We start from the raw sequence: 26,137 nt of genomic DNA on the forward strand, positions 1-26,137 counted from the left end.
CACACACTTTCACCACACTCTCTCTCAAACTGGGCTACATACACAGTTATACCAAATCACAGCCCCGCCCCTCTTGTGTGTGCACATACACATGCACACACTACACCACACAGACGCAGAGATTTGGTCTCCACTTGTTTACAAGAGGGACACAAAGTATCTTCCTACCACACCAACATGCCTGTACCACAGGCCCCGGAATGTACAGATGACACACCATACAAATACACGGACACACATCTATTTCTGTTCCTCCTCCTTCACTCACGCACTTCTGCAACATACGCGTAGAGACAGTTTCTCTCCCGGACACAAACGCACAGGCACGGGGTGGGGGGCATCATTCCTTCTCTCTGCTTCCCTCGCCCCTCTCTCACTCTCACGCACACAAACACACACACGGAAGCGCGCAGTAACAGGCTCCAAATATAGTCAGTCTAGGTCTTTCCGTCACACATAAACACACAGGCACGCGGCACCCATCGCTCCCTGCTTTTCCTGTCTCCTTCTCTCCTCCCCGCTTACACACACACACACACACACACACACACACGCGCACACAGCCCCCCCCCGCCCCCCATAAACTCGAGCGCAGCTGCAGTGCCCTGGGTCACACTCCCGTGCAGGCGCCAGCAGGAGACAAAGGTCGCCAAGGCCGCGCGCCGGACACAGCTGAGCCGCTCCCCGGGCTCCGCCTGGCCCCGAAGCCGGTCTCGGGGAGGCGCGGACCCCGCACCCGCAGCCCGAGTCCCCGCCCGCCCCCGGGCCCGCCCGCAGCCCGCCGCGGCCCGGCGCGCACAGGGTTAAGGGGCGGGCACGGGGAGGCCTAGCCGGGCTGGGATTGGCTGCGCCCCGGCCCCGCGCCCCGCCATTGGCCGCCCGGCGGGCCCGCCTCCCGGGACGGGGCCGAGCCGCGCTCGCCCGCGGGGAGCCGAGCGCGCCGCCGGGCCAGCCAGCCGCGCCGGTCGGGGAGCGCGGCTGCAGCCGGGACCGGAGCCGGAGCCGGAGCGGGCCCGCAGCGGGGCCGGGGTGCAGCGCGCGAGCGATGGTGAGTGCCGGCCGGGCCAGCGGCGGCTCCCCGCGGCGGCGCCGGGCCGGGGGCGGGCCGGGGGCCTGGCGCCGGCTGCGGCTCTCGGGAGGCGTGCAGTCGGGGGCCGCGCGGGCCGGCTTCGCCTCGCCGGGCGGCGCCGCGCTCGGTTCCGGCGGGGGCGCGGAGCTTGGTTCTGGGCAGCTGGTCCGCGCCGGATTTGGAGGGCTCGGGGTGGCCGGTTCGGTTCGGGGACAGTTGGTTTGGTTCGGTTCGGGTCTGGGGCGTCCGGAAGTCCCTGGACCTGGCTGGGCTTGGAGACCCTGGGCATCTGGGCTGGGTCCCTACGGGAGTCGGGGACAAATCCGAAGCGGCTAGATCCAGCTGGACCTGAGTGTCCCGGGACGCCGAGGTCGGTCCGGGGCTGAGCTCGGCTTGGGGCGTCGTGGGTGGCCGCGCCCGCGCATTCAGAGGGCTAGACCGGGGCACTCTGGGACTGCCCATCCCGCTGTCGCCAAAGGGGGTGGAAGGCGAAGGCTGGGCAACCCAGAGACCAGGGGACACTTGGAGACCCTGTGCCCAGCGATCTGGTCTACCCAACGTCTCCCAGCGATGGGTCCTCAGAGGAGGGAGTCTGTGAGGCCGAGCACCGGCTGGGATAGGCAGTAGCAGCAGAAGGGCGCAGGGGAGGGGGATTTCATGGAGGGAGTTTCTGAAGCCCCGGGGGGGGGGGGGGGGGGGGGGGGGGCGGGGAGAAACCCATTTTGTCCAGGCAGGGCTTGTTGGGGCTGTTTTAGGGAGAGGAGTTCTTTCTGGAAGGAAAGCCAAGACCCTTCAATCATCTCTCTGAACCTGGTGCTCTGCTCTCCATCAGGGGCACGGAGGCCACCTACTTCTCTTTGGTTTCTTTCGCCGTGGGCAGGTCCCTCCGATTCTTTCTCCTAGTCCTGTTCTGTGCTGTGAAGTGGGTACCGGTCACCACGTAGGGCCTGAGGAGGACATGTGCCCCCTTGCCCCCTCCACTTCTGCCAAGCCTGAGGGGACTCAGGTAGGGGCAGGATGGGGCCTCCTGTAGACCTGAAGAGTCCCCCAGTGACTCCCCAGGACCAACTCTTGCTCTGCCCAGAGCTGGGGTCCCCCTAGAACATCCCTCTCCTCTTTTCTTGCTCCACTAGTATCTGCCTCCCTCTGCACCACCACTTGCCTCACCAGAGTTACTCGGAAAGAGAACTTTCTCCTCCTTAAAAACCACCAAAGAGAGGTTGCCTTGCCTTGGTGACACATTTCAGAGCCTTAGAACCTGAGAAGGCTCCCAGCCTGCCAGGAAGACCCCAGGCTTCGGCATCAAACAGATTTGGGTTCAGTTTCCTGCTCCTCCACTTCTCCACAGGGACTTGGGTCGACTCACGTCATCACCTCTGAATATCAGTTTCCCCATCTGTGAAATGCGAAGGTAGGTCTTATCTTGCAGAGATGGCGTGGAGATTCAGTGAGATAACCCCGCCAGGGTGCTTTGCTCCATACAGCTTAGTTTCTTTTCTTGTACAGCCTTAAGCTCAAGTTGAGAAGTTCTGCCTGGCATCTAACCTATTTGCTAGTCTGGATGAAGGATTAAAGTTTATCATGTTGTGGGGAGAAGAAGAGGACAGTGATACAGAATCGCTCATTTGTTTCTCATTCAACAGGGTTTATTTATACTGACTATGTGCCAAGCCCTGTGCTAGGGGGGAAGACACTGCCTTAAACCGTAAAAACACCGTAAACACCGTGTGAAGGGAGCTTCTCCCACTTCCTAAAGGTCCACACGGATCCCTGGGCTAGGTGCATATCTTTGGGAGAAGTAGAGATATTATGCGGGGTGGGGGTGGGGGGGCTCCCTCCTGGCTGGACAGATGAGAGAACGCTTCACTCATGGCATCTGAATTGGAAAGGACATCCCAGGTAGGGAGACCTCTGTGAGCAGAGGTGTGAGAACCCAGGAAATGCTCTTGGAAAGGCCTGGCACCTGGCGTGAGAGAGCCCAGGAAGGAGAGGGAGTTGGCAGGGGACGTTGCTGGGGCCAGAGAGTGGAAGGCTTAGGCTGGCTGAGGAGCTGGAGCTCCGCGGAGGGTGGTTGACCCTGCACGTGTGGGTGGGGTGGGGGCTGACGTCAGGCCTCCTCCGCCCCTGTCATTTTGGTTTCCCCTAAACACTAGCCCCTGTGCTCATTCCTGAGGTGGGGGTGACTCATGGCGGCTGAACTGTTTATTCTTTGGATCTCCTGCTCCGTGGGTTTTAAACAAATCCAGCGTTCCTCGCCTCCAACGTGGCCAAGTTTCCCCCGGCCCCCGGCTTCCTAACGGGGCGCCTTTGGAGAGCGGTGTGGGCTGTTTCCTGTTGCCCTCGTGGCCTCTCCCTGATGGTCCCCAGCTCCCCACCAGGTCTCTAACTCCTTGGCGGGGATTCAGCGCTGTTCTTAAAGGCTTCAGGTGGACCCCTGACCCCAGTGCAGGCTGGGCATGAGGGTTCCCAGGAGGCTTTTTGTATCTCCTGTCCCCGGCTGTCCTCGTCATCCAGCCGCAGGCACAGAGATGAAGGAGCTTGCCCAGGTCCCATAGCGAGTGAGTGCTTGGGCGGGCGCAGACCTCCTGGATGTGTGAAGGGTTACCAGACAGGCTGGGGGGGAAGGATGCCCAATCCAGCGTTCCCAGTCTGCTGTCATGTGCCTCTAGAATGTTCCTTCACATTCCAAGCTAGGGACTGAGCTTAAAGCCATTGCAGAGGGCTGGGAGTCCTCTTTACTGGAAGTGGCTGAGTTGCGGACAGGGATCCAGCACCTAGGGTTGAATACTGGGTGCATTCCCAACTTGCTGTGTGACCTGGGGGCAGCTAGTGCCCCTCTCTGCACTTCCTTTCCTACCAAGTGGGACATGTTTGCTGGCTTCTCAGGAGGTCATGAGGATGCAGTCTAGGATACAATGTAAAAACGCTTCCCAAACTGTGAAGAACTCGAGGGCAACTGTTCTGTTGTTATTTGAAGATGCGAGGCCAGTCACATGCCTCCTGAGCCGATGTGTATGGGGTTCCCAGAGCGTGGCAGGTACCTTAGGACCTTTCCCGGTGTGGCCAGTGCCTGGGCTGGTAACCAGTTACTCGTGTTTTGTGTTTCCCTGCCTGGCTGCGATCTTTGGTAAACAAGGCATGTTGTTGACTTTTGTTAAGGAATAAATACATTGTTTCCCAAACAGTTGGAGAGACCAGGCCCTGTGAGGGGAGGAACAGGGTTTGAGAAGTGAAAGGCTGCAGGGTGGATTCCACAGGCATTAGCCACGACGTAGCCAGCTTGGCTAAAGTCCACGCTTTGATGTCTCCAGGGAGGGAGGAACCGTCAGCAGCTGTTTATGACTTTTTGTGTCTCAGTTTTTTCTTTTCAGTAAACTAGGTCAGCGCCCTTGCTGTCGTCAAAGGGCTTCATTCATTCATTCATTCCTTCACCAAACAAGTCTGGCTGGCACAACACAGGCGTTGGGGCTGTGGTCAGTGTGCATGGGACCCATAGGTCTCTCTTCCACAGGCTGGCGGACAGGCAGATCTGGAGCCGGAAATTACAAGTGCAAGTACTGTTACCAAGGAGACATCCAGGGTGCTGTGGAGCAGGTCGGGGAACCCGTCACGGGGGGTCAGAAAAAGCTCCCTGAGGACATGGCATTAGAGCTGTGGCCTAAAGAGTGAGTGGACCTGGCAGAGCCTTCCTGGCAGAGGGAGCAGCGTGCGCATGCCGGAATTAATTCATCTGGAGGCTCAGAAGACGATGCCTGGGAGGTGGCCAGGGGCAGGCGCACACGGGGAGTGTCATGTTAAAGATTTAGGGCTCCATCCTAAGGGCAGTGGGGAGCCACTCAGGAGTTCAGAGTGAGGGAGTGCCATAGTCAGATTTGCCTCTTGAGATGAACACATGGGCTAGTTTGTGGCAGATGGGTAGGAGGGGTGAGGCTAGAGGCTGGTGATCACTTAGGATGCAGGAGTGGCCCTTGAAATGATGTTGGTGGTCTGGACGCTAGTCACTGCCCCCTCCACCCCACCCCACTCCCGATCATGCTGCTCAGCATGGGCAGTGAAGAGAGGAGGAGGCTGTGGCCCTGGAGGTCCCACAAAGCCCCTTTCCCTGTGGACATTGACCTCCCCTCATCCTTACATGAGGGTAGCCATCAGGGCTCCCGGCCTCAAGGAACTTTGACCTAATAGAGGAAAAAGGTCGAGTACCCAAATGACTCTGAAACAAGGTAGAAAGTGAAAAGTGCCAACCTGAGGATGCAGCTCTAGTCACCCTGGCCGTGGGTGTGTATCAGGCAAGGCTTCCCAGAAGAGGTGGCAGTTGAGCTTCCTATGGTAACAGTTAGTGGAATGGAATGCTCTCTAGGAGCCAAGCTTTGGAAAGATGAAAATGAGGAGATGCTCTCCTGTTCTTAAAGAGTTATAGTCTTGGGGCAGAGTTTAGTGAACAACCAGCACTGACTGAACCCCACTGTCAGGGAGTGGCGCTGGGAGTCTGGGGCCTGGGAGTTCTGCCCTTTCCCTGGGACCCTGACGGCTAGGGTGGTGACGTATCTGCAGGCCTCCCTGATAAGCCCTGGAATGGCTCCCTCCGCCCCGCAGGGCTCGTGGGGGGTCCTCAGGGGAGAATGTAAACAGAGGAACAAGTTTCTAGAGAATGTTCAGGAAATTAGCTGAGGGAGGATCTAACTTCAGGGCCAGAGACAGGGAGGTGAGCCTGGCTGCTAATCTGCATAAAACCGCAGAGAGCTTGTGTTAAAAGAAGATTCGTCACCATCTCATTCAACTTCCCTCTTTTACAGGTGGGAAGACAAAATGAGTGTCTGCTGTGTGCCTGGCACTTAAATTGTAACCTCTCTGATCTTCACGCCAACCCCAGGAAGTAGGTCTCTCCCCATTACAGAGCTGTGAAAGCTGAGGCTCGAAGGTCCCTTAGGGAATTAGGGCCCGGAACTAGGCAGCGGCCTCCTGACTCCTCAAGATCCTGGCTGCCGTCCCAACCTGCCACTCAAGTTCGCAGAAACTCTGCCCTCCTGGGAAAGCCGCCTGGGGCCGTGGACGGGCCTACTGGGCAGTGGCCAGGGGCGTTAGAAGCTGATTGGGGCTGGATGTTGGCCAGGCTGAAATGTTGGTTATTTATCGTTCACCTTTGCACGGCACTTGACAGTTAGGGAAACCTTTTCCTCCCATTTACCAACTGTTCTTGGGTCCCACTGCCAGTCAGGGACAGAGGTAGGATTAAACCCAGGCCTGTGACTCCCAGCCCAGACCCCCAGCTCCAGGCATTGCCCCAGCAGCCCGAGCAGGCCTCCAGTGGCCCCCTGACTGGAGATGTCCCAGGCTCCCTGTGAGCATGAGGAGCGGCCCCTGGCCCAGAAGCCTCCTCTCCCCATCCTCCTCCCCGCAGGCTCCTTTGCCTCCTTGGCGGGGAAGGCGGCAGGGCGGCTGTGGGGCAGCAGCCGGGAGGAGTAGGGTTACGGTGTAAACACCCGAAATGTCAATATTTACCTCTGCCTGGAGCAGAGCCTCCTGCCTGCCTCCCACGCGCTGCCTGTCCAGGTACACGTGGCCTGCTCTGAGGCTCCGGGCTGGTCACTGAGAGCAAGGCTGAGGCAGGAGACCTAGGGTCCAGCCCAGGCTCTGCCACTGGCTTTTCGTGTGGCCCTGAGCAAGGTGCTCTCCCTTCCTGGGCCTCTGTTTTCCCATCTGTAAAATGACATGGCTGGAACAGACAGGGGCCTTTTCAGCGATGACATGTGGATTACAGGCATCGGTCTCTGGTTCAGAGCACGGACTGGCGGTTGGGCAGACCTGGGTTTGAATCCCAGCTCCACCACTTCCTCACTGTGAGACTGTGGACAAGTCACTTAACCCCTCTGAGCTTTGGTTTCTTCTTCTATAAAATGAGATCCTCATGGTACCTCTTTTGGAGGGTCAGTGGTGAGACTAATGAGATAACTCCTGACATAGCTCTTGACGCAGGATAAGGACTGAAAAAAAGGTAGTGGTGGTGGTGGTGGTGGTGGTGGTTGTTATTCCAGATAAACATTTTGTGATTCTCTGAATCCAGACACTGGGTTGCGTCAATATTGGGGACTGGAGCCAAGGGTGGGGACTCTAATCTCAGGACCTCCTGGTACTGTGGAGCCACAGGCTGGGCTGGTAAGAAAGCCCCTTGGTCAATACCACACATGTGCATGCACGCCCAGCTGCCCAGCCCCTGGGGTTCCTTCTGACTGGGCGGAGGCAGGGCTGAAATGACCTCAGAGATGTGTGACAGTGAGAGGGGTGAGGGGGGGCGGAGGAGGCGGAAGGGTAGGAAGGACGTATTTCCTAAGCAGTTATTTCACAGAAACTCCAAGTCCACGAGACCCAGGAGCTGCTCCCTCCAGCCTGGGAGAGGAGGGGGCGTGGAGTGGCGAGCTCGGGGTGGGGGTGGGGCAGGGAGATGGGGGCCGCCCGTGCAGCAGAAGTGGGCCTTGGGAGCCAGTGGGCCCAGGTTCAAACCCGGCTCCGTCGCTTTTTGCTGTGTCATTTTGGGCATTATGTCACCTCTCTGGAGCTTTGTTTTTCTCGTCTCTAACATGGAGGTATGGGGGCCTGTTTTGTACAGTCACTGGAAAAGTTTTATCAGATGCTGTTTCCGAAGGACCCAGCTGAGTGCTGGCACACACAGGGGGCTCAGGCACGATCAGCCTCTTTCTTAGCCTGGACCACGTGTCAGTCTTGGTGCTGCTAGTCTGTGCACTTCTTGAGGGCAAGATTGTGTGTTTTTAAAAATTGCAATATAATTTACTTAAGATGTATATATCTTGTACCGCTTGATCTTTACAAATGTACAGTCCTGTGTAACCATCACCTGGATCAAAATGGAGAACATTTCCACCTCCCAGGAAGGTCCCGTGTGCCCCCTTCCCTCAGCCTCCCCTGCAGGCAGCCGCTGCCCTGCGCCCTGTCACTCTGGTGTTGCCTGGATTTTGAACTTGATCTGCATGAATTCCTGTGCTCCTGGGTCTGGTTTCCTTCAGCTCAGTCAACAGTGAGTAATGTTTGGTTTGTCCGTGTTGTTGCCTGCACCAGGCTCTGAACCCTTTTGAGGCTGCGTTTTGTCCCACTGGGTAGATGCCCGTGGGTGACGTCTGGGTGGATTCCAGTTTGGGCGACTGTGACTTTCCTGCGCGTGTATGTGGACCTGAATGCCCCTTTCTCTTGGGCGGGTCCCTGGATGTGGGTCAGAGGGTCGATGTGTGTTTACCTTGCACAGAAGCTGCCACACGGTCCTCCAAGACGGTGCTCCGTTTTCAGAGTGTTATTCACCTCTTTGCCCATGGGCCTGAGCCTAGACTAGGCTCTTGATGAATGTTTTTTGAAAGAAGGAAGGAATTTGAGCCCTTTCTTGGTCATAATGCTCCAGATCCACTCTGTGGGCCCTGCACCTGCCCTCAGGGTCTGACAGCTCTTGGGGGCACGCTGCCTGGACCCTCGGCTTTAGGTCTCACCTGGCATTTCTCGGGGCAGGGAGAGGGTCCTGGCCCTGGAGAGCCCATGCCATGAGGCTCTACCACTGATTGGCTATGTGACCTTAGGCAAGTCCTTTCCCCTCCCTGATCCTCGGTTTCCCCTTCTGCAAAACATCAGGTGGATTGAAGGTTTCCACCCTCCCCAGTTTCTGGTGGTCTCCCCTCACTGGGAGCCATTGCCCCCATTTGCTCTGCTCCTCCACCTCCCAGGTTGTGCCTGCCCCACTGGTGAGCCCCAGTTCTCTCGTGTCTCCGAGGAAGGACCATTTGGTGAAGTGGGTCAGCTCTTCATTCTTGGCACCCTCAAGAGCCTCACTGTGAGCCAGTCCTTCCTGGGTGAGAGCCCCTCAGAGTGAGCCCCTGGCCGTGCCAATCCCTAACCCCTGCCCCGTGGAGGCTTTGCTGAGACGGTGGCCCTGTGTTTGAATCCTGCCACCTCCTGGCTCTGTGACCCTGAGCAAGTCACTCCACTTTCCTGAGCTCCAGCATCCTCATCTGCAGCATTGTGATGATGAAACGAGGTCCTGCCTCTTTGTGGAGACAGAAGTGGGTGGGGTAGCAAAATCCCTGCCCTTGAGGAGACGCAGCCTGGGGGAGGGAGCCAGAGGCCACCCAGGCAAACTGACCAACTAGAAAGGTCACTGCAGAGGAAGGGAAGAAAATAAAGCAGAGTGATGTGGCTGCGAGGTGGAAAAGGGGCTCCTCTAGATGGGTGGGCAAGGAAGGAAGTGACGTCTGAGCTGAGACCTGAAGGCTGAGGAAGGGGAAGCTGGGCAAAGATGTGGGAGGGGAGAGTTCTGAGCAGAGGAGCAGCCGATGTGAAGGACCTGAGATGGGGCCAAGCGATTTGGCCCATTTTGGGTGACCAGAAGGCCAATGTGGCTGCACAGAGGGAGCAGGGGGAAGGGGTAGAGAAGGGCAGGCGTGCAGGGTCTTGTCAGGCAGGGTGGGGAAGGTGGTGTTTCGTTCTAAAAGCGATGGGAAGCCAGTGCAGGGCTCAAGTAGGGGGATGGCTGGTTTGGTTGATGTTTTAGAAACGCCCTGGCTGCTATGTGGAGGATGGACTGTAGGGGGCAGGAGTGAGGCAGGGAAGCCAGTGTCGGGTGACAGGTGATGGGGGCCTCAGTACATGCACCTGCCCTGAGGTCCGGGAGCTTATGTTTCTCCAGGATCCGGGCTTTTAGCAGCTACTTCAGAGGATGGGAGAGGGGGAGAGGGCATCCCACATGCCACAGGACGTTCCTGGCAGCAGAACACGGTGGGCAGAAGTTACTTTTGGAGCCAGACAGACTTGTCTTAAAACTTCCGCTTGAACTCAGCCTTCCAGAGTGAGCTCGGGATTCTCCCAGAATGACCACGTTCGCACCACCCCAAGTCCTGAGCATCCAGAGAGACGGGGCCAAAAGGACACAGGGCCAGAGCCTGCTTCCCCAACTTCCGCACACCCTGCCGAGAAGTGAGAGTGGAGGAAGTGATAGCCACAAGGGGTTGCCCAGCCCTGTGCCCTCTGAGCAGCTGCTCCCACGGCCCGGCAAGGGAATCCTGTGGCTTTGCGGTTCCTGGCTGTCCCGGGCTGATCTCAGGCAGGAAGTGGCCCTGAGAAGGTGGTACTTCTTTGGCCCGGAGTGTTGAGTGGGTGGTTCCTGGGCATCCTGCTGGGCTTCCGGGTGTGGTGGGTGGGCAGAGGGAGGAGAGGGCGTGGGAGTTTACAGAGTCACAGAAGATCTGAGTGGAAGCAGGACTTAGATGACATCTAGACTAGCCTTCTTGAGGGGAGACAAAGGCTCAGAAAGGGAAAGAGACTTGCCTGAGACCACACAGCAAATTAGAAGCGGGACTCGGATCCTGATCTCCGGGGCTGCTAGTGCTCTTTCTGGTTAAGATGTGCCTTTTGGGGCCAGACAGACCTGCGTTCTGCCGCTTAGTCTCAGTTGGGTGACCTTGGGCTGGTGACCATCTCTGAGCCTCACTGTTCTCCCCTGTGGCTTCGTCCTGTCCATGGGATGACAGCGACACCTTTCTTGTGGTGGTGGTATGAAGAATGGTTGAAATGATTCATGAAAAGCTGTGAAGCTTGTAGAACGGTGCCTGGGAGGTCCCCAGTAGACGGGAGCTATCGTTGCTGTTATTACTATGGTGGTTCTGTCCTTCACAGCCCCGTGAAGTACTGGAGGGAACAGCTGCGTGCTGGCCTTTACTCGTGCTGCTCCTAGTTCTGGTGGCTGCAGTTAGGGACGGGGGAGAGGACTTTCTCGTCAGACCAACCCACTGCTGCTGCTTTATTTTACTTCCCCATCATAGTAGGGAGACCCTTTAACCAGACCCTTCATTACCACTGCCCCTTAGCGCACGCATGCACACACATGTGCACACACACGCGAGCCCTTCTGCCTCCAGCCTGAATGGGGGCAGACAGGCACTACATGCAGGCCCAGGACGGGAGGCAGGGCGGCTCCCCACCTTCTGCATCAGGTCCCTGCCACCCTCCCACGGGTTCCTGAGTGTGCAGGGTGGCCTCTGGGTTAAGAGCAGAGGCCGTGGGATCAACCTGAATTTGAACCCTGGATCCACCACCTGTTGTAAAGGACCTTTCAGCAGGTACGTTTTCCTCTCTGAGCCTTGGGTTTCCCATCTGTCAAGTGGGATAACAGCCCTTCCGGGCTAGTCGCCAACATTAGATGAGAGAAGATACACTCAGAGCGTGTGGTGCATATTGGGTGCTTGACTCGAAGAGGTGGGTGTCACCAATGACGACATTGCCGTCCCAAACCCGCTGGGCCTCGTCCTCTTTCCACAGCTGTTCTCAGAAACTTTCTTGACCGTCCCCCGCCCATCCATCATGCGTTCCCCCAGCCCCTCCCTCCGGACCCCAGACTGCCTTCTCCCGGGGCACAAGTCACCCTGGACGAAATTTCCCGCTCTGTCTCATCCCCCTGCACTAACACAAGTTGTCGAGACCGTATTGAGCCCTGAGGCCAGGCTTCCCTGGGTTTGAATCCCGGCTCTGCCATTTGCTTGTACAACCTCAGGCAAACTGCTTAATTCTGTTTCTGCCAAAGAAAAATGGGAATAATAATAGTATCAAACTCATAGAGTTGTTTAAACCGGCCATACAATTCCTGTGAAGGGCCAGGACCCACACCCAGCATACAGCGAGTGCCTGGGAACTGCTAACTGGTGTTACTAGGTGGAGTCTCCCGGAGCAGAGCTGCCGCCCGCCCGTGTCTGTCTTCCCAGCACCTGGAAAGGACGGACTTGGAAGGGCTTTGCCCCGGAGGCAAGTTGCTTTACCGGTGAAATGGGCCTCCCATGAAAGACCAAAGCCCAGGCCTCGGTCAAGGACTCGGGTCACGCTGTGAACTTGTTCATCTGGCAGACGTAGGGCTGTGATTTGAGTTCTTGGTCCCCCGGGGGAACCTGGGCCACGTGGCTTGGGGAGAACTGGAAAGTGACCTGCGCAGGGCTGTGCAGCTTGCTTCAGAGACGACTTCTGGGGTTGGTGACACCTGATGACTCCTGGGGGGAAATGACACAGCATTAACTTCCGGCCACATTGGGGTTTCATTCAATAATCCTTTTGTTCTTTCCTGCCAGTCGTAGTTACGAGGCTTAGCTGTTATGTAATAATAATGGTGTTTATTGAGTGTTTGCTGTGTGCCAGGCACAGTGCTAAAGGTTTTATGTTATAAATTCATGTATTCCGCACATCAACCCTGTCAGGTGTTTTTTATTATCCCCATTTTATAGGGGAAACTGAGTCACAGAGCATTTCAGTCAGTAAGTGGCAGAGCAGGATTTGAACCCCAGGCGGTTTGGCCAGAGCGCCGAGTTCATCACCGCTACGCTCTGGTGCTTCCTCTGTCACCAGCTTTCCCCACAGTCCTGGTGACAGGCTGCCTCGTGGCCTCTGAGCACTGCCCCTTCCATGGGAGTCCTGCGCAGCCAGCAAAGCTGAAAGAATTAAAATTACGTCTTTCTGTGTGGCCTCTGCTCAGCATCAGCTTGGGGAGGAGCAAACACAGACCTTTAGGAGAAAGAGATCTGGAAGATGAAACCCTAGAAAATAAAAGGCCTGTGTTAGGGAGAGGAACAGGGATTTGAATAGGAGGCGTTGAGTGGGGAGAGGAAGGGAACTCAGCAGGCTGAACCACCGTTTGCTGAGTGCATCTCCTGTGTCAGGTTTGGGAGTGTCTCTGCCCTCCAGGAGCTCCCAGGCCTGTGGGAGAGATGGACAAGTCAACAGGCAAATTGCTGAATAGGATTTGAGTGTGTGGGCAGGAGCCTCCAAAGGCACAAAGGAATGGATGACTAACTTGGCCCAGGGAGGTGATATTTGAGTTGGGTCTTGAAGGATGCGTAGGAGTTTGCCAGCCGGAAGGAGCCAGTAGTGGCAGACAGAATTTAAACCCAGACAGTCTGGTTCTAGACTCTGTGTCCTTACCTACCATGGTGTGCTGGGCTCCACTTCCCCCAAAGGCCTGTCCTTGGGAGATGTGACTCTGCGGGTCCCGGGCCACTCAGTGCACACCCTGGGCAACTATCCAGCCATTTCTCCTCCAATCCCTGCTTCTGCTCCTCACAAATCCTGCTACCTGCCCCTTCTACAAGGATGGTGGGTGGGCGACCAGCTTTGCAGGGAAGGTCTGTGCCCTCTCTATGTGGTCAGGCCTTGTGGTGTCCTGAGAAGGACACAGAGATTCCACCTCCAGGGTCCCTGTGGCAGCAGAGGGGCCGGGGGAGACACTGAAGCATTTCCTGTTTTGTTTTTCAACTTCCTCCCGTCCCAGCACCTGAAATGTGCTTTGCATAAGGCACTTCCTCAGAGCATCCCACAACCCTGGCAGGTAGAGGTTGTTTCTCACCATTTGAAACCTGCAGAAGCCCACTCAGAGAGGTTAAGCCATGTGTCTAAGGCCACACAGCTAAGCAAGTAAGTAAAGAGACTGGAATTTGCCCCTTGGCTTGTCTGACCCCAAGGCCTGTGCTCGTGTGTTTACGCCCTTCGGAGGCTACCGGTTTATGATAGGCAGTGTGCCTTTCTGCTGATAGCTGTGCGCGCCCCTCCCAGGTGACCTCTGGGCTTGTACACAGGGCACCGGGGCGTGCAGGTTAGTGTAACCACAATAAGACGGCATTGATTGCCGCGCTTCTCAAACTCGGGTGTGCGTGACAGTCACCGGGGATGCAGGTCACAAATGCAGATTGCGCTGCCCTCATCGCATACATCCTGATTCAGAAAGTTTGGATCCTCCACCCTCGGGGACAGGGACTGACGTTTCCAACAACTCCGTGCTTCCGCTGCTGGTGGGCCACGGACCTCACTTTGGAAATCCTGATTCAGTTCATGCCGCTCTGGGCCCAGCACTGTCCTGGGCATTGTATTTTGTCATGTCAGCTCTCAGGACATTGCTTGTGGAGGAAATTGATGCAAACAGAGGTGAGGAGTCTTGAAAGAGATTTTTACCAGTCTTGTTGAGGACCTTTGTAACCAACATGTCTAAAGCGTTAATTTAGTCTTCAGATTAATCAGATGAGGAAACTGAGGCTCAGAGAGGTTAGGTGACTTGCCCAAAGCCAAACAGCTCATAGTGGCAGAGCTGGGATTAGAACCCACATCCTTCAGCTGTCAAGGCCTGTGTTCTTCCCAGAACCCCACACTGCCTCGTTTGCACACTCACACACAGATTCTTGGAGGCACAGAACCCAGCTCCACCAACCAGGTAAATGTGGGAAGGTAAATATGGGAAGATTAATGGTGGTGATAACTACCATTTGTTGAGGACCTACTACGTGCTAGGCACAGGGTGTAGAATGGTGAGCACATAGGCATGGTCTTAGGTACTCACACAGATCTCTAATTATGAGCAGATGCTCCATGAGCTTATGTCAGAGGAGCCCATCCCAGGCAAGGGCAGGGGGAGAACGGGAACAGGGCAGACACCTCTGAGGAAGAAGCATTTGAGAAGCGATCTGAAGGATGGGTTAATTGTTAACCGGGTAAAAAGATGGAGAGAAAAAGGTTCTAGGCCAAGGGAGCAGCATGTGCAAAGGCCCTGAGGTGGATGACCTATATCCTGTTCAGTGTAGCTGGAGTAGAAAGCAAGGGCGAGAGTGACCCAGGGTGAGGATGAGGGGTGGCCAGGGCCTGGGCCTTGCAGGGCCGTGTAGACCCACTGAAAGATTTGGGCTTCATCCCAAGAGGAGTGGGAAGCCACAGGGGGGTGTGTGTGTGTGTGTGTGTGTGTGTTTGTTTTCAAATCAGTAAACTTTAGGCTTTATTTTCTTCTACACCAAAAGACCCTGTTGAAGCCCAAAATGGAAGAAAAGGCAAAAATTTATAACCAGCAAGGTGGAGGCTTTCCCGGCCCTGGAAGAGGGATGCCAGCAGGGAGGTGACAGGGACCCATTTACCTTTCCTTACACTCATTCTGGCTTCTGCGTGGAGATAGCCTTGGGGGAGGGGGCTGGACTGGAGGTGGCGGCCTGGTGGCTTAGCCCAGGCCGGGGTCGTGGGGAGGGAGAAGCACACAGACGTTGGGGTAGAGTTGACAGGGCTTAGTGAGTAATTGGACGGGGTGGGGGTCCAGCCCGTGGCTTTGACAGGTGAGAACAGAGCCCAGCTGTGGGCTCTCGTGGGTCAGGGTCACACAGCTTGTCAGCAGCAGCGCCCAGATGCTGGCCAGGAGCCTCCCGTCCAGGGGCCTCCTGGCAAAACCCGGACTGGGAGCCGAGATTCCTGGCTGCCGCTTTGCAGAGTCCCTCTTCCAGGCCCTTCCCTGTGCCCCCCCGCCACCACCCCCCCCCAGTCTGGTGGCTTCAGGGCAGTGGGGGGCTTTCTGGGCGCAGATTCTGTCTTTGAAGCATCTAACCGGGGAGGGACGGCACTCTGACCTCCAGATTCTTTCCCTGTGACCTCTGCCCCCACCCAGACCCTCCCCAGGCTTTGAAGGAGTGCACAGAAGTGGGGCTGAGGGGCAGCTGGAGGGCAGGGGCTGGAGCCACTGAGCCCAAACAGCCTCTCGCTGGGTGGGGGTGGGGCCCCTCGAGGATCCGAGGAGACACCCTCCTGGAGAGAAAGGGACAGCTTGGGCCTCTGCCAGTGGGGTGTCCCCAGAAGTAGGGGGACACCCCCATCCAGACCTCTGGAATGGGAAACTCCTGGCCGCCATTTAAGATTTCCTTTTCTTCCCCACGTTAACCCTGTCTGGCAAACAAGACCTCTGAGGTGTCCAGTTAAGTGCATTTCCAGCTCTGCAGGCCTCTCCCCAGCTGCCCACCCCGCTCTAAACCAGCCCCTCCTGGGGTCCAAGGTGGCCCAGCTCCCTGTCAGGAACCTCATTCCCTCTGTATCTGAGCCCCCGTTTTCCCCTTTGGGATTCAGGGCCTGCTTTCTCCTTGGGACCCTTCTTCTCCCTGGGAATCACCCCTGGACCTGGTCTCTCTCTGGAGACTGGGTCCCCTGCTCTCACAGAGACCAGGTATCCCCTCCCCCCAACATACCACAGTCTCCCCGTGTTCTGAATGACCCCCCCACCCCAGGACTGGGCCCTTCTCACCCTGACACATAGTGGGCACTCAAGTGATGTGTCCTCTTGCTCCTGCCACTCTCCCCAACTCCTGCTCCGAGGCCCGCTCTGCAGCCTCGCTACCCTTCCCCCGCATGGGGGCTGCGGGCTGACAACCGCGCCTGGGAAGCAGCTGGTGTTGGCTCAGAACGTTGAGTGGCAGAAAGATGAGAGCTGAGAAGGGGCAGGAGGAACACTGCCCACCACCCATGAGCCCGCTGCCCCTGATGTCCTGTTGGGTCAGGAGGCAAGTTTTGGACAAGTCAGAGACGGCTCCCTTCCCCCAGTGTGGGGCTCAGTCACGGAAATCGTCGCCCTGGTGGGACATGAACAGAGGTCTGGAAATAAGGTCAGTTGGTGAACGAGCTAGCGGTGGCTCTGCAGGGAAGCCGGCATCTCCTCGAGTCTCTGGCTGCCGTCGGGAGGACAGGCCCACTACCCTTGTAGTGGTGTAGCTCTTGGGAGCACCGCTTCTGTGTCCCCCCCCCCCCCACCTGTCTGCTCCCTGGAGCAGGAGGTCGGAACCACTGTTTCGGAATCGTTAACTTCGAGCCAGGCCCCGTGGTAAGCAACGTGGGCACTGACTCATTTCACTAGAGCCAGCTCTAAAGAGGCGGGTCCTAGTGTGTCCCCGTTTAACGGATGAGGAAGCCGAGGCTTGCCGAGGCGAGGTGCACAGCCAAGGCCACACAGCTTGGAGCCAGCACGCTGGCTGACTCCGGAGTCTGTTTTTCCGCAGGATCCTATGCAGGATCTGACTTCAGGGTTGAGGGTGGGTGTGCTTGTGGCTCAGAAAAGCCAGCAGCCGCGAGGAGAGAGGAGGCCAGCAACGGAGGAGAAGGTGGCCCTGGAATCCCGGCTGAGAGTCTCTCTGGAGAGGAGCAGGGGGTCCCCTGTGGGGACGGGTCAGGCAGCTGGAAGCAAGCTGGCACTGTCCTGTCCTCAGGGCACTGGCGCCCTGTAATCGGGACTGTTAGTTCTCTCCCCGGAGGGGAGTCCCCGAGGGCAGACCCTGGCTGCTCTGCGGATCTGCCCGCAGCACATGCTCAGTGAGGGATGGGGAGGGAGGGCAGCCTTGCAGGGCTGAAATAGGGAGGGGGTCAGGATGGAGAGCAAGGCTTCCTGTGCCACGCTGATAGTCCTGGGGCCAGTTTGTGGTTCGTGTTGTCGTTAGTGACACATATCTATGTGTTGAAGGTCAGCTAACGGAGACAGAGAATTTAATTATGAACTCGCACTTTACCACCAGTTCCGACCCCCATCTGTCGTGTAATGTGTTTCTTCAAAGAACAAAACCTTGAACAAAGTGTGAGTGCGTTTCTCTGGTGATCTCTGATCCCTCCATCGAAGAGATTGCTTAATAGGAACTGTCTTTCCCTTCTTTGGTGATCTGTGAGTTTCCTTGCTGTCCCCCAGGTGGCCGTGACTCACCCATCAAGCTCATTCAGGAAAGTCCAGAGGAATTTTTCTTCTCCATCAGGTTCCATTTGAGCAGTGCTGGGTGACGCCCAGTGACACCCTCGAGGTTGGGGAAGGAGAGGCACACACACTCACTGGCCACTTGTCTCTGCCACCTCTGCCTCCTTCGGCCCCTGCCGTCCTGGGGCCCAGAGCCATCTCAGCCAGCGCAGGAGGCGTGTTAGGGGCCTGTGGGCTCCTCCCGCCAGACTCAGCGGCCTGACCCTCTCTAGGGAAAATGAGTCATTTCTTCAAGCCTGAAATGTTTCTCCACGTGGGAAGAAGGGGGAAAGGAGTTGGGATGGGGCGAGCCCCAAACTTGTTTCTCAGCTGTGAAGGGCACCCGGGCCACCGAGGGAGGGGGTTCCAGAGAGACTGTTATTGACCCAGTGAAATCAATAAACTGCAGCTCTGATGGCGATCAGGGTCACCCTGGATGGAACTGCGCTGGGCTGAGCGCCCAGAAGGTCCTTCCCCTTGAGCAGCACTGATCCCTCCCCCTTCCACTGGCCACCCAGTGCCCCAGGGGGGCCCTGCTTGTCCGTTCTACCTTCTTCCTCTCCTAAACTGATCAAGTTAAGAAGGTGTATGGGGGGGTGGCAAACTCCTATTGACCAGTAGTGACCCTTCTGAGGGTTTAGAAATCGGGCTTCAACAAGGGAGAGACGTGTGCTGGATTCCGCCAGGGAGTGCCGTCCGCCAGGGCCTGGGGGGGCGGGCAGTGTGCCCCCAGTCACCCTCGCTGGAGAGGGATGGATGGGCCAGGCTGCAGTCTCCGGCTCTCCCATGTTGCCCTGTTATTTTCTGGGTGACCTGAAGTAAATCATTTTACCTCTTTGAGACTCACTTTTCTCATTTGTAAAACAGCAAACAATTACCACTCACGGTTGTGAAAAATAGATGAGATGCACCTGCAGAAGCAGCCTCCTGGCCCTTGAGTCCACTCAGATGTCACCTTCTCCGAGAGGCCTTCCTGGCCACCCTACCGGGTGTCGTCCGTCTCCCATTTTCTGTCCCCTCGCTGCTTGACTTTTCTCCTCGGCGCTCACCACCATCTAACAGGCTCCCTATTTCACTTACTTCTTTAATTTCCTTAATTTTTATTTTGGGGCATTTCAGACCAGTGCATGCGATTGCCCTGGGGAGTATAGTGGGGCACTGTTAGAGTAAACTTAAAACGTTCTGTTTTGGAGTAGAATGCAAAATTGGCATGAATTTTTAAAGATTTAAAAGGTCCATCCCGGGACCGGGAATCCTGCAACTTTTTTTTTTATAAGAATTTTCCTTTGGAATAATTTTAGGTCTACAGAAAAGTTGCAAAGATGATACAGAGTTCTTGTGCACCCTCGCCCAGTTTCCCCTCGTAAGTGACCTTACGTGACCGTGGTACATTTGTCAAAACTAAGGAGCCACCATCGGTACCTGCTGGTTAATTAAACTCCACTCTCTGTTCAGATTTCACCAGTTTTTACACTGCTGCCCTTTTTCTGTTCCAGAATCCCATCCAGGGTGCCACGTTACATGTAGTCGTCCCGTCTCCGCAGCCTCCTCTGGGCTGTGACAGTGTCTCAGACTTCCCTTGTTTTTCGTGACCTTGGGAATTTTGAGGAGTCCCGGGCAGGCGTTTCCTGGAACATCCTTCAATTTGGCTTTGTCCTGCGGCCTGTGTGATGCCTTTGTCTCTGTCAGCTGCACGTTGCAGTGGTCCCCGGGGCCGTCGCCTTTTCCTCTGCCCTGGACTGCACCTGTGCTCTCCCCGATCGATGCTGCCCTTCCCTGGTGACGGCCACCTTTGCACCCGCCTGCTCCCTCCCACACCCGGGCGCCGCCTGCCTGCTTCCCTCTGGGTAGCAGCACCGCTGTGCGCAGGTGCCAAGTGGTATTCAAGGTGGCACCGGACACCTCCTTGACCAGGTTCCGTCAATACTCTGCCTCCTCTTCCACTTCTTTCCGCCCCTCACCCGCACTGGCCTCTGTCAGCCACTCTCTGCTGGATTAAGGCAAAGTCTCCTTCTTGCCCTCCCTGCCTCAGCCTCACCCCTCCAGCCTTCCCTCCTCCCTGCCTCAGCCTCGCCCCTCCAGCCTTCCCTCCTCCCTGCCTCAGCCTCGCCCCTCCAGCCTTCCCTCCTCCCTGCCTCAGCCTCGCCCCTCCAGCCTTCCCTCCTCCCTGCCTCAGCCTCGCCCCTCCAGCCTTCCCTCCTCCCTGCCTCAGCCTCGCCCCTCCAGCCTTCCCTGCTCCCCATAGCCTCAGCCTCACCCCTCCAGCCTTCCCTCCTCCCTGCCTCCAGCCTCACCCCTCCAGCCTTCCCTCCTCCCTGCCTCAGCCTCACCCCTCCAGCCTTCCCTCCTCCCCGCAGCCTCGGTGTCGCTCCTCCAGCCTTCCCTCCTCCCTGCAGCTTCAGCGTCGCTCCTCCAGCCTTCCCTCCTCCCCGCAGCCTCAGCGTCGCTCCTCCAGCCTTCCCTCCTCCCCGCAGCCTCGGTGTCGCTCCTCCAGCCTTCCCTCCTCCCCGCAGCCTCAGCGTCGCTCCTCCAGCCTTCCCTCCTCCCCGCAGCCTCAGTGTCGCCCCTCCAGCCTTCCCTCCTCCCTGCCTCAGCCTCACCCCTCCAGCCTTCCCTCCTCCCCGCAGCCTCGGTGTCGCTCCTCCAGCCTTCCCTCCTCCCCGCAGCTTCAGCGTCGCTCCTCCAGCCTTCCCTCCTCCCCGCAGCCTCAGCGTCGCCCCTCCAGCCCTCCCTCCTCCCTGCCTCAGCCTCGCCCCTCCAGCCCTCCCTACTCCCCACAGCCTCAGCCATCTTTCTGAAACACATGGCTGGTCCTGTCACCGTCTTGCTCGGAGCCCTTCCATGGCTCCCCATGACCCTGGGGGCAAATCAGACTCCGTGTGAATTCTAGGGTGTTTCAAGATCTAGTCTTTGCCTGTTTCTCCAGCCTCATTTCTGGCCTTTTTGTCACCTTGTCCTCCACGCTTCAGCCCAACAGAACTTTAGTTCCCCCAGAGCCACTCACTCTTTTCTCCCGCCTCCACCCCTTTGCATATGCTGTGCCCCCTGTTTCCTGCTGTTAGAATGTGAATTCCTTGGGTGTGGAGACCTTATCTGCCTTGTTTTCCACTGTCCCTGCGGGACCTTGGTCAGTGCCTGGTGCATAGTACGTGTGCGATAAGTACCCATTCATCAGTCTGGGGAGAGCTGGGGGCAAGAAAGCTCTTTGTCAAATAATCTCAGGCAAGCATAAAATTAGAGCAGTGACCAGTGCCACGAAGACAAGGGTCCTGGCGCTACATGTGGCTGTAATAGGGGAACTTGACCTAGTCAGGGAGGTTAGAGGGGGCTTCTTTGTAGACATGACATTCCAGCTGTGATCTGAAGGAGAGGTGATGTTAACTAGGTGCGAAAGGAAGAGCATTATAGGCATAGGGAACAGTGTGTGCAAAGGCCCTGTGGTTTAAGGGAACATGAAGGACTAAAAGAAAAGCAGAGTCACTGCAGCCTGGGGTAGGGAAAGTAGGGGCACGTAGTGAAATGAGGCTGAACAGCGTGGCGTGGCCAGAGCCCGACGTGCTTGCAGTTTTATCTTTATTGTTGGAGCAATAGGAGGCCACTGAATGGGGTTTAAAAGTGTGTGTGTGTGTGTGTAGAGAAAGAGAGGTGGGGAAGGAAGCAGAGGGAGAAGATGGGGCAAGAGGAAGAATCATGATCATGTCCAGGCTGTGACTGTGGACAAGTCATTTCATCTGCCTGAGCTTCAGTCTCGTCTGTAAGGTGGGGACAGAACCACCCACCTTGCAGGATGGTTGTGTGGATAAATGAAATAGGTGTGGAGCACTTGACCCCGTGAGGGTGCGTGAGCAAAGTGGCTGCCTGATCGGTGCCTGGTGTCCTCCCTCTCTCTGTCACCGCCCCCAGCTGCAGGCTGTGAAGAGAGTCATTCACCAGCCATTGTTCACAGCTCAACCGTCCTCTTTGCTCATGGTCCTTCCCCTCTTCCCTCTCAGGAGCCCAGGGCTGTCCCTGCTGGCCACCACCAGCCTCTGCCCTGGAGGGAGGGCCGTGCCCGACTGTGCCTCTCAACCCAGACCCACCTCGTGTTCTGGTGGTTGAGACGCTGGGGTCCTGATGGCCTGCCCTCCCTGAGTCCTGCAGGGGCCGGCGGGCTATGGGGGCGAAGCCGTAACTGGCTCCTGGTGTGGAAGGGCTGTTCTGATAACTCGGGAACCTGCCAGCACCGCCGCCTGTCCACGTGCCCTTGGGGCACCATTTGTCCTGCTCTGTGGTAGCAAGGGCCAGCAGTCCAAGTGCCCTGCTGTAATCGTTACCCTGTTTAAGCCACAGGCGGTCGTGCAAGGCACAAATCAGTGTCCCCTTTTCACACATGAGGAAACTGAGGCCCAGGGAGGTGATGTGATATTCCCAGGTTCTCATAGCTTGTTGGTGGCACAGATGGATTGAAAGCAGGTCGACCTGACCCGGGGACCCGCTGCCTGCACTGCCTCCCATTGGACTTGGGGATCGAGGACACTGGGGGGGGGGGGGGTCCTGTGAAGTTGACAGCCAGTGTTTATCAGTGTGGCTGCTGTAGGCATTTTGAGAGAGGCAATTTTGATTGTTTTGCAGGACTGTCCCGCGCATTCCAGAAGTTCACACTGACGGCCAAAGGGATTAGATGCTGGTACTCCCCCGTCATTTGATAACCAAAAATGCTCCCACATATATACAGAAACTCCTTAGAGGGCAGAGCTGCCCCAGATTGAGATCCACTGGTAATACAATGGAAAGTATGGTAATGTTAATACCAGCTTATGTTATTGAGGGCCTGGTAGGGGCTAAATGCTTAACCTACGTACTTTTATTTAATCTTATCGGATACAGGTACCCTTAATAGACCCATTTTACAGATGAGGAAATTGAGGGTCAGAGAGGTTAAGTGATTTGGCCAGGTTAACAAAGCTAGTTAATAGTAGAGCCAGGATTTGAACTCATGCTTCTGTTTTAAAGAGAAGGCCCAGAGAAGGCAGATGATTTGCTCAAGGTCACACAGCAAGTAGCATCAGGCATGGGATTTGAACTCAGGACTCAGAGAGCAGTGCTCTTTTCATTCCACATGATGCTTAGAAGGACAGAGATAAGCCCATTGGCTGGCAGCTGGCAAGAGGAGCCACTGGCCCGCACATGAGGGAAGATTTCCGCCTCCATAGCTCAAAGCCCCAGGAGCCTTGAAGCCTTGGGTCCACCACTGTCCCCTCCACCCAGACACCTTTGTTGTGTTTGCCTGCATCCTCTTTCCCTCACCTCTTTTTTCTCCCTCCATCACCCCTAAGCTTGTGACCTTGTGCCAGGCCCATCACCCCGCACGCCTAACCTCAGTTTCTCTCCTCGATCTTAGGAATCATCCTTATCTTTTGTGGGATGGGGTGGTTTAGAGAATCAGGTGACAAAACTAGTGTGAAGAAGGTGCTCGCTTGATGCCAGGCACGTCTTGTAGGCTCAGGAAATGCTTGTGAACTTGGAACCCCCTTGTCCTTTTTCCTCTGACTTTCCTCTCCGTCTCTAGGTATTTTTGTCCTCGCCTGGCTAGGCGTTTAGGCCGGCTTCTCACTCCCAGGGCCAAAATGGCACCACCTCCTTGTCTTCTGTGCCAACAGTTGGCACTGTCATTTTTGTTACCAGGCCTAGGGCCTTGGGGTGGGTGTATGGGAGAGGGGGCCCTGGCACAGCGCCATCTGTGCCCTTGGCCTACCCCTTGCACTGGCCAGGTGAGAAATGCTGACTGATCTTCTGCCCTCAGAGCATCCTCTGGGTTTCCATGGCAACCATGCAGCCAGGATCCCTTGGCTTCTGCTGGGCAAAGGGCCACCAGATTCGCACAGAAGGGTGCCCGCAGTCCTGGAAAGGAGGCATCTGTTAGGAGGCCAGAGGTGGGCGGCACCAACCTGTCCCCAGCCCTTCGAGAGGGGAGCAGCACTTGGCTGAGGAGGGGTGTGAGGTCTCCCGGTTTCATCTACGCACCACCCTGGTCCCCAGTCCATCTCACTGGGAAGCTGCCTTGTGACTTCTTTCTGAGCCTCCGTTTCCTCATCTGTGAAATGGGGATATAATGCTGATCTCAGAAGTTGCCCCAGCTGCCCGTGTGAGCCACGTGGGGGCAGGATCACTGAGCCTGGGGAAGCTGTCCCGGGAGCCTCAGAGAGAGAGCACGGGGAGGCCAGACCAGACCAGCGAGAGGGCCCAGGGACACCAGTCTGTTTCGTTAGGACTTGGGGGTCAGACACATTGCCCCTTCCAAGCAGTGCAGTCTTGAGGAGGCACCCTTCCCTCTGTAAGCCTCAGTTTCTCCTGCTCTAAAATGGAAAGAGTTCTTCCTGCATGACAGGGTTGCCAGGAAAATAGAATAGGATGTGTGTGGCGCGCCAGGCCTGGTGCCTGGCCCAGTATACAGTAGGCGCTCATTAAGTGTTGATTATCTGTGGTGGCACTGACCGGCCACAGCTGCACAGGAAGGGGATTTCCTGTGGTCAGCCCTGCCTGCCCAGGCCTAGGTCCCCGGCAGACCCCTCTCTGGGCACGGCTGCGGGTGCCCCCAGGACGTGCTCCTGCAGTGGGGACTTTTTCTTGTGTCGTTCACACCAAGACTTCCCCAGGAAGGCCAAGCCCCTTCTGTAAGTGGCCCCAGCCCGTTATCTGGCCCCAGCCCGTTATCTGGCCTTGCACGATTTCTGGTTTGTGTTAGGTTTTTTGTGTCGTATCTTATCTCCGCCGGGACACAGGAACGGCCTGGTGAGTCAGAGTGGCCTGGGTTCTGGTCCCCAGCTCTGCCACTCACTGGCTGCAGGACCCCGGGTGAGTGACTTCACCTCCGGGAACCTCGGTTTACTCCTCTATGAAGTGGGGGTAATAGCACCTCCAGCACAGGGTGGTCCTGGAGATGACGTGGGAAGGTGTCACATGCTGCCTGGCACGGGGAAGACGATGATCAGCAATAGCGCCTTCCCCAAACCAGGAGGCCCAGCGGCAGCAGGATCCCACAGGCTCAGACCCAGGACAAGGGAAGAACATCACAGACGATCGAGGCGCCACCCGGGCGATGGGCAGAGGTGGCTGCACGGCTGAGCCCAGGCTGCTGGCGGCTCCCAGTCCCCCCATGGCCTGGAGGAGGCTGGGACCTCACAAAGCCCCCTGAGAACGAAGGAAGGGTGGGAGGGAAGACACAGATGAGGCCTCTACAGGGACTTGAGTGAGTGTGGAGGTTAAGAGCACAGGCTCTGATCAGGCGCATGTTTCCTCCACCAGGGGCTGTGTGACCCCATGTAAGTGACTTGACCTCTCTGAGCCTTGGTTCCTCACCTGTGAAATGGGGGATAATGATGTACCATGTCTCCCAGGATTGCTGTGCGGAGGCGATGAGATAAGGCATGGAAAGTGCTCGGCCCGGTCTGACTGAGAATTTCTTAGTATTTTTAGGATGTGCTCTCAGGGCCCACCGACTTCTTTGCCACACTCCTCAATTACCCATAAAACAGTGATAGAAAATTTTTAAGAGCTTATGTCTCCAGCACCTTCCACGAAGCCAGGCCCTATGCTTAGTGCCTTCCTCCCGTTACCCTGTTTAAGCATCACAGTCCCCCATGAAAGGGGCCTAGTTGTCATCCCCATTTTACAGATGAGCATACCAAGCCTGCGAGAGCCAGCGCTGTCCAGGCCCACACAGCATTGACGCCGGAGCCGGGCCCTCTTCCCTCGGCCCCTGTTCTGGGGATAGTCCTGGACTGTGTTAGGGTGTCTCGCCAGGAATTAGCTGGACGCAGCAAACCACACAGTCGGTGGGAGAAGCTGCAAACAGAGGATCTGAGTGGGGTGGAGGCCCCTGTGGAATGAAGACCAGCCTGGGAGGCGAGCGGCCTGTGGGAAGCTGGAGACAGGAGCCGTGTGACCGCGTGTGTTTATTCAGCCCGTCCCAGGCAGGCGGGGGCCCCTGACAGGCCAGTGTAAACATCCGGCCTGCTCGTCGGCCTGGTGGGGGGCTGAGGCAAGCTGGGGAGCCAGCAGCCAGGGCCTCCTGGTGCCAGGGGTGTCCTGGTAGACAGATGGGGGGGTGGCACAGAGCCAGCATTTGTTAAGCACCTCGGATGTGCCGCGTCATTTATACACAGCATCTTATCGCAGCCGCGCAACAGCCCGGTTGGGTCTATTTTATTATTTGTACTGAGCAGAAGAGGAAACTGAGCCCTGGAAATTGTACAGACGCAGCCCCATCCAAACCCCTCACATGTGATTTGCTGAGAGGGTGCGTTTGGAAAGCGTAGCTTGGACTGTGTTTCTTTGCCTCCGGCTCTGCTGAGGTCACACTTCCATGCAGCTCTGTTTGGATCTAGTTCCCGTTCGCTCCCGCGGAGATGTGTCACCTGGTAGCTGTAGCTCTCGCTGCAGATGCCCTCCCTGGTCTGCTCTTCGGCCCCTCCTGGTGTGTGGGACTGGCCGCACTGAGGAGGCCTGGTGGGACCAGCTCGGGGTTCCGCCCCTCTCTCGCCCAGGGCAGGGAA

General features: G+C 56.9%; 1 protein-coding gene across 2 annotated transcripts in view; it reads left to right on the forward strand.

The window, feature by feature from the left end:
* The first annotated feature begins 892 nt into the window (after nt 1–892).
* Nucleotides 893–26,137, forward strand: part of ECE1 (endothelin converting enzyme 1) — a 104,253-nt gene continuing 79,008 nt past the window's right edge. Inside the window, exons 1-2 of one of the 2 annotated variants that reach the window (XM_070260793.1) lie at nt 941–1,048; nt 2,203–2,480. Coding sequence is in view for 1 of the 2 variants with exons in the window: in XM_023635572.2 (XP_023491340.1) it covers nt 1,046–1,048 (3 nt within the window). In the remaining variant the exon portion in view is untranslated. Of the gene's footprint in view, nt 1,049–2,202; nt 2,481–26,137 lie in introns of both variants that reach the window. The other variant, XM_023635572.2, reaches the window with a different exon arrangement.

Source organism: Equus caballus, chromosome 2 (assembly GCF_041296265.1).
Source record: "Equus caballus isolate H_3958 breed thoroughbred chromosome 2, TB-T2T, whole genome shotgun sequence".
Classification (NCBI taxonomy): Eukaryota; Metazoa; Chordata; class Mammalia; order Perissodactyla; family Equidae; genus Equus; species Equus caballus.